Genomic DNA, 10,346 nt, shown 5'->3' on the forward strand with positions numbered 1-10,346 from the left:
TGCCCATTTCCTGCAGGCGGACAGTGAGCTGTGTTTGCATCTCCTGGGCCTGCAGAGAGATCCCTGAGCATCAGCCTCACCCCTGTAGGGTCCTGTGGATGCATGTTCTGGGTTAGAAGCAAATACTCAAATACATGTATAAGGATCTTGGTGGAGGGGGACTGGCTGGTCCCTAGACTGAGGCAGTGGGTCTAGTGCTGGGGTCGCTGCCTGGGGCACGAGGGCCAGAGCCAGCAGAAGTGGTGATTGGTCAGTAAAGGGAAGGATGGCTTAGCAGCAGTTTATTGAGATATTTGTGGACCACAAGGGCAGCAAGGCCATGGACCCTGTGGTCAGGTTGGAGGCCACTGTGGAGTCTTGGGAGCATGTGTCCAGAAACCAGAAGGTCAGGAGTGTTAGAAGCTGTGGAAGCGAGACCCTTGCGGGTGGGGGTCGGGTCTGAGGGCAGGCCTAGCAGCTGAGATTGGAGATCTCAGAACATGGGAAAAGTCCAGGAGGGGTCACTGTGGGGCTTGGTACCTCTGCCCCAGTGTCCAGCGAGCCTAAGGTCCACTGCAAAGGGTGTGTGTCCCGCCAGGCCAGGCACGCTCAGCATGGGGACGCCTTACTGTGCTCTGGGTTACTCCATTGCCCTTAAAAGAGGTGTCTAGAACCCTCTCTGTGGGGGACCAGCTGAGGGGGTGCTTTGGCAGGAGGAGAAGTGGTCACAGCCAGGGATGCGGGGCAGAGGGGACTTGGAAAGTGGAAGAGCAAATAAATGGTCGCAGATTTTGCTGGGACAGGAGGTTGCTCCAGGCAGTGGCCCCTCTGGACTTCCAAGTTCTTCCATTCAGTTGCTCCCTCTAGAATGAATTGTTTTCTTTTTCTGCATCCATAGCACATCATAGCTACTTAAAAAAAAAAAAAAATCCAATTCGCTGCCTCTCTCCCACTAAGTCTGGAGCTCCTGGTCCCAGTGCTGGGCAGCTCTGCAGAAGGCTGGCTGGGGAGGGAGGGAATCCTCCTGGCTTTACATTAACAGCAAGAAAATTATCTTGAAGGTAAACGTCATTTCAGGGCCTGGGGCCCTGGCTTTCTGGCTTTAGGCCTCAAATTGAGGACCCATGTCCCCAGAGGAGACACCCTTTACCAGCAGGTCCATCGAGCGTTTCTGCTTTCTCAGGAAGTTACAGATCCACAACTGAACGTCTGCCTTCTAAGGCCGTGACGCGTGGATGGGACAGGTGTGGGCACTCACAGAGCCCTTCCCAGTCAGGGGTGGGAGGACCATACCCTCCAGAATGGATGTGTTTCTCCTCATCCTTCTCTGCGAGGGTATTTCTGTCTAAATGGTGTGAGTGTGGGTCTCAGCAGTCTTAGTTCTCGGGGGATTTGGTTTTTTTAGGATGCATTTCTTTGCTGGGCAGCTCACTGGGGCCTTCAGCCCCTCAGTTGTTTTCTCTGATCTCCAGAGGTGAGCCCAGACCCTCTTGCTGTCTTTTGGGGCCCAGGGAGGGTTTTTGAGGATGCCTAGGGAGAAGGTGTTAGGTTTGGTGGCGACTGATATGAGTCATGTGTTGATTGCTCATTTTTTTTTTTTTTTTTAGCAAATTGCCTTCAAGAATCTGGTGCAGAGAAACCGCCAGGCAGAGCAGCAGGCCAACCGGCCACCTCCGCCCAACTCTGTCATCCACTTGCCTTTCATCATTGTGAACACCAGCAAGAAGACGGTCATCGACTGCAGCATTTCTAATGACAAGTAGGTAGTAGATTGTCTGTTGGTCCCATGGTCTCAGTTGGGAGTCGGGTCAGAAGTGAAGAATGCCATGGTCAGTGGTGTTAACAGCTGGTCAATTTATTTATATAAATATCTATAATTATTAAATATAATCTTTTTAGCATCATTAATTTAGAGATTTGCTTCTCTTTTCCCTGATTAGGTATCTCTCTCTCTCTTATTTTTAAGTATATATTTTTTATTGATTTCAGAGAGGAAGGGAGAGGGAGAGAGAGAGATGGAAACCTCAATGATGAGAGAGAATCATTGATTGGTTGCCTCCTGCATGGCCCTGCTGGGGATCGAGCCCACAACCCGGACATGTGCCCTGAATGAAAATACAGCTGTGACCTCGTGGTTCCTAGGTCGACGCTCAACCACTGAGCCACCATGGTTGGGCAGGCATCTCTCTTTTAGAAGGAAAGCAAATCGCACCTGTTAGGATTGTTATTAAGACAGCTGTTCAGACGTAGCACAACCAGTAGAGGGTGCTCACTGCTGGTCTTGTGGGGCAGGCAGGCAGGCAAGCGGAGCTGAGGGTAGACCAGCCCGTGCCGGGATGTGCCCGCAGAGTGTGGACGGTGGTTAGCGATGCTGCCTGAGTCTCTCGGGTCATTGTTTCTTAGTTGACGGATTTTGTGAAGACGCCAGATGGAAGGGCAACCTGAGGAATGGTCAGAGCCCCTGAACCAAGCATGGCCATCTCCGTCTTGAAGTTGGCACTTTTCTAACAGGGATTTTCTCCTCCAGATTCGAGTATCTATTCAATTTTGACAACACGTTTGAAATCCATGACGACATAGAAGTGCTGAAGCGCATGGGGATGGCCTATGGGCTGGAGTCCGGAAGCTGCTCTGCTGAAGACCTGAAAATGGCAAGAAGCTTGGTGCCGAAAGCACTGGAACCCTATGTGACAGGTCAGTCGGCCCCGGTGACTGTGGTGGCCGAGTGGCTAGAGTGAGGACAGTGGCTCAGCCCCGGGCACCTGGCCCTCCTCTACTGAGGATGGCTCAGGTGTGTAGCACCAAGAGCAAGGACAAGTGGGGACGTGAGAGGGTCTTGGGGACTGCAGAAATGGGCGTGGTCGGCAAGACAGCCATCTGGCGGGCCCCTCCCCGCTGGGAATTCCTAAGTGGCATTTTGTGGATTTGGCCATGCAGCTTATATGATAAAGGTGTTGAGCCATGACTTCACCCAGGTAGGGCCCCAAAAAGGAGGAGATGGAAATTCTTTGAGGAGTCTAATAGGGGTGGACACGTCTCCGGAGGTAGTTGATTGGTCACTGCAGCAAAGTAAGCAGATGTCAGTCCTCCTCCCTCTCAGTTCCTGCTTTCTGCTGTATGACGACATGAAGTTTCAGTGGAATAGCTTTGTTGTCATTGGTGACGACACGGAAATGAAGGACTTCGAGCCTCCTTACAGAGGACTGGCCCCGTGGTCACGCCCTGGAAGAGCAGGGCTGCTTCCCGGCAGGTGGCACAGGGCAGAAAGGGCTGGGCAGGTCAGAGGTGTCCAGGACCTCTTGCTTCAGCATGAGCGCCTGTTTCTTGTGGTCTCTGCTTCATGACGTTTGCTTTATCTTCCTTCTCGTTTCAGAAATGGCTCAGGGATCACTCGGCAGTGTATTCCTCACGTCAGCAGTTTCGACCTCTAACGGCACAAGGCTTTCTGCCAGGTGACTGACTGCACTTCTGGGCAGGTTGGGTGGGCGGGGGGCCACCTTGTCACCTGGCAACGGGAAGCTCCCCGGCTTTCATATAAACAACCTCAATTCCTCAGCTGTTCAGAATTGGACTCGCTGTGCAGACAGTGGGACCTGAGCCCTAGAAGCAATGTCAGTCCCTCTCTCCCACCCAAGGGCACGTCACACATCCATAGCTTGTCCCCTGAGTGGAAGGAAGCTTTCTTACTGGTTTCTTCATCCTAAAAAGTCACACACAGGGAAGTGGGGGCAGACACCCCCTGAGCCCCACTGCTGCAGCCTAAGTGACAGTATTTCTCTGTCATTTCTTCCCTGTTTTAACACATTTGAAGTCTCAGTGTACATATATAATTTTGTTCTCTGCTTTTTTTCTCTTTACCTTCTACTGTTGTATTTTTTCTATTAATGAAGATTTGTTGTTTAAATCCGTGTGTATTTATCCTTTGACTGGCAGTCCCACAGAGGATTGTCATCCTAAGCATTTCTCGTAGTATTTTAAAGATAAAGATGAATTTATTAACTTTTATATTGTATATCATTATATATTATACATCTTTATATTAATCCTAAGTATTAATAAGTGTTTAATTTCTTAAAATATATGATAAATTAGCAGCTTGGAGGTTCAACAGAAATGGGATTGAGCTAGTAAGCTGCAGTGTGCCATGCCTTCGATGCGGTGCCCCACAGCCTTTGAACAGGGCACTCTGGGTTTCTGGGTGACACAGACGAGGCCACCGGTGGCCCTGAGGGAGGCGGGCATAAGCAGCGAGGGTGTGAGGCCCCGGGTCAGCTCTGGGGGAGGTTCCAGGCGCTGCAGGCCAGCCGGGAGATGGGGACTGGCAATGGGCTAGTCGTCGATCTGCTGCAGGCTCTGTGAGGAGACAGTCCTTTCTAGGGCGTCTGGCACGCGGTCAGGTTTTGACGGAGGGCAGCTCAGTGTGTAATTCTCACTCCCCTGCTGTGTGTGTATGTAGGGGTCAGTCTGTAAAATGCTAAACGTTGGTTACTTCAAGGAGGAATTTGGGTGTTTTCTAAACTTTTCATCATGAAATTTTATCTTATTGATGAACTTTTCAGAGACTCATGTCACTTTTTATGAGGGCCACAAAGCCATTACCATTTCAGAAGCAAAGTCAGCATTAATGGTAGCATGATACACTATTTTATGAAGGCAGGATAATTTACTGATCTGCTTTCTGTTGTTGCATATTTAGGTGGTTTCCAGTTACAAGAAAAGCTGCAATGAGCAGCTCTATGGCTCAGTTTTCCACCCCTCCTGACTTGTTTTGCTAGGCTGGATTTTCCAGATGTTGAGTTACTTTGTTAAAGGGTGCAGTGTTTAATAGTTTTTATTGTACAGCTTAATAAGTACCAGTGAAAGGTATTAACATCTATCTATAATAATAAAAGCATAATATGCAAATCGACCGAACGGCTGTCCGGACGTCCTTCTGGACGACCTTCTGAACGAAGCTGGGGCTGCAGCCGCGGCTGCAAGAGAGGGATAGAGGCAGCCGCCATGGCTGTGAAGGCCTACTCTCGCATGGATTTCGTGCATCGGGCCTCTAGTGAATATATATAATCTTGGAATACATTGCAGCTCTGGCCTCGGGAAGGGTTCCTGATGCATATTGTCAAAATGCAGGAGCACTTGTTACTTAGTCATTGTGTGCCCCCAAACTCGCTGTTTTTCCAGTGTTCAATGGCCACATCTCCAATGCAGTCTGACCCTTTCATGCCTGGTATCTTTATTTATTTTTATTTATTATTATTTTTTTAATTGATTTTTTACAGAGAGGAAGAGAGAGAGATAGAGAGTTAGAAACATCGATGAGAGAGAAACATTGATCAGCTGCCACTTGCACACCCCCTACTGGGGATGTGCCCGCAACCAAGGTACATGCCCTTGACCGGAATCGAACCTGGGACCCTTGAGTCTGCAGGCCGACGCTCTATCCACTGAGCCAAACCGGTCTCGGCTCATGCCTGGTATCTTTAATCGGGTTTTCTGTGACACTCCTGAGGCAACTCCAAGCCTCCGTATAGTTACAGGAAGCATCCTTGGAGGCTAGGATCTGCATGATCTCGATCAGATTTTAAATTCTAGATTGGCATCCCTTTGATACTTGATGTTTCTTGGAATCTTTTATTTGCTGCTCAACTCAAATACTAAGAAATTGAAATGACTTTTTTTTTTTTTTTAAGTAGAGCTATTTTCTTTAAAAAATATTTTTATTGATTTCAGAGAGGAAGGAAGAGGGAGATAAAAACATCAATGATGAGAGAGAATCATTGATTGGCTGCCTGCTGCACACCCCACACTGGGGATCAGGCCTGCAACCCAGGCATGTGCCCTGATTGGGAATCAAACCGTGACCTGGGTTATAGCTTGATGCCCAACCACTGAGCCACGCCAGCCAGGCTTGAAATGACTTTTGACCAAAACCGGAGTATGTCGTAATTCATGGTGGGTTTGTGCATTTCTCCCTCCTCTGCGTGGCTGGCGTGGCCGTCACCTGTAGGTGCCCCAGGGTGGTAATTAACCTTGGTGTCTGACTCGCTTTGGGCTGGGATGCTGGGTGGTGACTGAACCCAGGAGCCTTTCACAAGGATCCCAGCTCTTAAAGCCTCTCACCGTTTTAGGCCGTTTGTGGCACTATTGACATTTTGGGCCAGGCAACTCTTTGTTGTGGGCACCCTCTGTGCCTTGGGGGCTGTTTGGTAGCACCTTTGGCCTCAGATGCCAATACCCACACCCCTTAGTTGTGACACCAGATTTTCACATGTTCCTGGTTGGGGCTTCCAGGAGCATAATGCAGACCCTCTCTCCCCCTTCTACCCCCCCGCCAAGGACCATGTGGAGGGTTGTGCAGCCCAGCTGCTCCCCCTAGGTCCTGGCCCAGGGCCAGCTCCACTGACTTTCAGCAAATGCCATTTTAAATATATTTTTATTGATTTCAGAGAAGAAGGGAGAAGGAGAGAGAGATAGATCGGCTGCCTCCTGCATGCCCCCTACTGGAAATTGAGCCCGCAAACTGGGCATGTGCCCTTGACCAGAGTCCAACCTGGGACCCTTCAGTCCGCAGGCCAGTGCTCTATCCACTCATCCAAACCGGCTAGGGCAGCAAATGCCATTTTTTAAAACTGTAGAAGGCTGGAGGTCCTTGGAACCTTTCTGGAGTATAGGTTTCAGAGAGAGTGTCTGCCTGAGACTCTCCTGTCCTAGCTCAGCTTCCTGGGCTCTCTGTAGACACCAGAGGAGCTGAGGTTGGGGCCTAGGGATGTGATTTACACATGCATGCACAGATATGTGCATATACGTGCACACACCTACCATCACAGGCACACAACACACAGTGGGCACGCTGCCACACGCTGCTGTCCAGGGAGCCTTGCTTTGGAGGGTCCCATGCCATCCTTGGGGCCTCTTTTTCCTAATCATTTTCTGCCTCCTTCCTGGAAATTAAGGAGTTCCTAAGTAAAAGGACTGGAAAGAGGATCTAATGGCTTTTCAGTTTTTAACTTTGGGACCCTGTTTCTGATGTAATGGTAAGTGGGGGAGAAAGATGCAGTATCGTGACCTTGTCAATTTCCCCTCGTCGTCTTGGTTATATTCAAGAGGACGTGGTTGGGTGGGAGAGGGTATGAAAGGGGTGGAACTAGTAACAGTGTGGGGACTCGGTGTTGTGGATGTGTGAAACTTGCTGCTTCTGTTTGTATCATTGAAACTACCCAAACCTCCCTGAGATGCATGCCTGTCTTGGGCGCGGAAGGCAGATATGGGTCACTGATGACCTTGTGTCATTTCCTGTCCTTGCAGTGACTTGACCAACGGTGCGGACGGGATGCTGGCCACGAGCTCCAGTGGGTCTCAGTACAGCGGGTCCAGGGTGGAGACTCCCGTGTCCTACGTCGGGGAGGATGACGACGAGGACGAGGAGTACGAAAACGACGAGGAAGACTGATGTGGTTGCTCACAGGCCCCGCTCCCCTCAAGTTCAGCTTCAGGAAAACATGTTTAGGAAAGAGAAACTTTTCTTAATGTGGGCTTTCCTGTTTCTTTTTGGCTTCCTCCCAAGAAGATATTGGTAAGCTATTGCATTTGACGTGCACCTCTGATAAGCAAGCGAGGGCTGTTTTCTGCAGGGTCTTAGACGGGCTGCGGTGTGTGGATTCTAGTTCGCTGGCGCAGGGCTTTTACTTCGTAGGATTTTGTGTTTCCATTTTTCTATTTTTTTAAAATTCAGAGTTCCTTTTTGCCCCTTAACAATTCTTGCTGAGTTTGCTGAAGAAGTTGTACTCCATCTACATCAACGAAAATGCCGTCCTCCCGTCGAGGCCACCCCGAAGGCCACTTATTTGCAGCGTGTTGTGAAGGGTGCCGCCCCACGGCGGAGTGTGAGGCTCCAGGCCGAGTTCCCATTTGTGAAAGTCTGGGGCGTCCGCAGAACCAAGCAAATGGCAGAGCTGCTTCTCAACATTGAGTACCACAAAGCCTATTATGACGTATTTCCCCTTAAATTATATTGACTGCGTGATTCCATATACTTTCCCTTTCTTTTTTCTCCTTTTGTCCACGGTGAAGCAAGCTTTCAAAGTTGTTCATTTGTGTTTGTGTGTTTGATTTGGTAGTTTCCTGCCGTGCTGGTGCAGCTGTGAAAACTCTGGAAATCTTGGGATGGTGTTTTTTGCTTATGGTAAAATTTGCCTGATTTCTTACAGGCAACATTTGGAAACTTTTTATTATATAGTTGTTTACATACTTATAAGTCTATCATTTAAAGACATGTACTGAAACAAATGTTGTATTTGTTTCATGAGCATCTTCCTGTAATCTATTATAAAGTTGAAATTAAATATAGAGAATGTTTTAACAGTTTTTTAACTCAAAATTTGTCAATCATTTTTAATAGTTCTTTTTTTATAAAAAGAAAAAGGAATTTCAGGACAGGCAGTAGCTTCTTTTAAAATTTATCCACAAAGAACCATTAACTGCACAGTTGCTGTTAGCTGCCTGTTCTAAAACAATAGTCTTTTTATTGAAACACAAATAAACTTTTCTGTAATATTTTATGGAATATAAAGAGACTTTAATTGTTTGACTTGTTTAACTTGGCACTGTTAGTTTTTATTAATAAAACGCGCATGGGCATTTTAAACAAGCTGTGTTTCTCTAATTCAGGATTACTGTCTAGAAGTTACTTTATCCTGTTAGTCTTGCTTTTTGCTGGAGTGAGGAGAAGTTGCCAGGCCCAGGAGTAGGGGGCTGGGACCCCACCACGGGCCCCTCAGCTTGTCCTGCAGCTTTCCGAGGGATGGCGTGGCCCCAAGAAGGACGTCACAGTGGCACAGACCAAAGCAGCACCTCCTCTCCTGTGGCCAGTGGTGGGGAGAGAGAGAGTTCCTTGCCTTTCTCCTGAATCCTCACAGTTGAGGCGTATTTTATGGGTTGACTTTCAGAAAAAGAAGATGGTAAGGTAAGAAAAGAGATCGGACCTCTGACCTTCAGTGTTACATTATCATAACATATCTAAGGGGACCTGACCTCTGACCTCTGATGTGACATTTCTGAGGTGGCTCAAGCGTGTTTTTTTTTATGTTTTTATTGATTTCAGAGAGGAAGGGAAAGAGAGAGAGAAACATTAACGATGAGAGAGAATTATTGGCCGGCTGCCTCTTTCACACTCCTACTGGGGATCGAGTCCGCAACCCGGGCATGTGCCCTGATCGGGAATCTGACAGGGACCTCCTGGTTCATGGCTTGACCACATGGGCCACACCCGCCAGGTTGGCTCAGAATGTCTTCACTGGTTGTGTCAGCAGTGAAGAACACCTGCTAGTGTCTTACGTAGTAGTGCTGCCCAACAAAGAACGACTCAGTTGGCCTTCCAGAATACTCACAGGGTTTTGATCCTCTCGTCAAACACTGTTTGTGACTGGGTTTCACGCTGACAGGTCTCCCTGTCCGGTACGTGGGTGCAGCTGTCTGTGGCGACGTGTCTGATGCTCCTGTGGGAAGAGGGCCGCAGGCCTCGTGCTGTGGTTTGGGTGAAAAGTGGGCGACGCTTGGTGAGAGCAGCTTCGTTCACACAGAATGTTCTCATTTCAGTTTTCTCGAAAGGCCTAGAGTTGCAGACTTCACACGCGTTGTTGGTGTTGGAGGTAGGACTTGTGCGGTGAAGGGAAGGCTAACTGGTTGTAATTACCTCTGGTTTGTGCCACCTGAAACTGTGCCTTCTCTCAGGCGTCAGTCCCTCTGTAACATGGTTTTGTAATTTCCCTGACTTGCAATGGAAACTTTAAAAAGAGGATTTTTTTTAAAAAAGCGGTGTTTGATATTTTTAGTTGATTACCCCCCGCCCCTTATCAGGAAACACATGACTGTTTTATATAGAGTAAGAGTGACTTTTTAATATATTTATTTTTATAATTTAGAAACTGCACTTTTTTGAAGCAAGCATCCAGGATGTACATTATCATGTCATGTTTTATATCAACGTATTGATAGTCTTTATATTAACATGGGTGGTAGTTCATTGACTTATAGAAAAAATAAGTTATAGTAAGCAAAGTGATGTTTGTGTAGAAAGAGATAAATTATTTAGGGTCTTGTTAGATAGCTTCTGCCTTAGGGTTACCACGGTAACCCAACACTTTTAATGTAGCTACAAATTCTATCTAAAAAATAATAAAGACTTGATAAGAAATAGTTGATTCTGACGTGAAGTGCTTGACATACAGGTGCCTGTCTGGCGTCTCGGAGCTGCCTTAGTGTTGGCGTTTGGAACATCTGAGGGCTGGCTTGGTGCAGAGTCGGCGGGCAGCCCCGTGGAGGGTGGAGGTCTGCGAGTTACTGTGCAGGTTAAGGCCGGCCTCCTTGGTCCT

General features: G+C 48.0%; 1 protein-coding gene across 3 annotated transcripts in view; it reads left to right on the plus strand.

Moving 5' to 3' along the window:
• TFDP1 (transcription factor Dp-1) overlaps window positions 1-7,499 on the plus strand; it is a 47,733-nt gene extending 40,234 nt beyond the window's left edge. For all 3 annotated transcript variants that reach the window (XM_054719986.1, XM_054719987.1, XM_054719988.1), the window contains 4 exons: window positions 1,587-1,738; window positions 2,507-2,673; window positions 3,353-3,431; window positions 7,282-7,499. In XM_054719986.1, coding sequence (XP_054575961.1) covers window positions 1,587-1,738; window positions 2,507-2,673; window positions 3,353-3,431; window positions 7,282-7,426 — 543 coding nt within the window. In that variant the 3' untranslated portion in view covers window positions 7,427-7,499. The remainder of the gene's footprint in view (window positions 1-1,586; window positions 1,739-2,506; window positions 2,674-3,352; window positions 3,432-7,281) is intronic.
• Window positions 7,500-10,346: the final 2,847 nt, after the last annotated feature.

Source organism: Eptesicus fuscus, chromosome 8 (assembly GCF_027574615.1).
Source record: "Eptesicus fuscus isolate TK198812 chromosome 8, DD_ASM_mEF_20220401, whole genome shotgun sequence".
Classification (NCBI taxonomy): domain Eukaryota; kingdom Metazoa; phylum Chordata; class Mammalia; order Chiroptera; family Vespertilionidae; genus Eptesicus; species Eptesicus fuscus.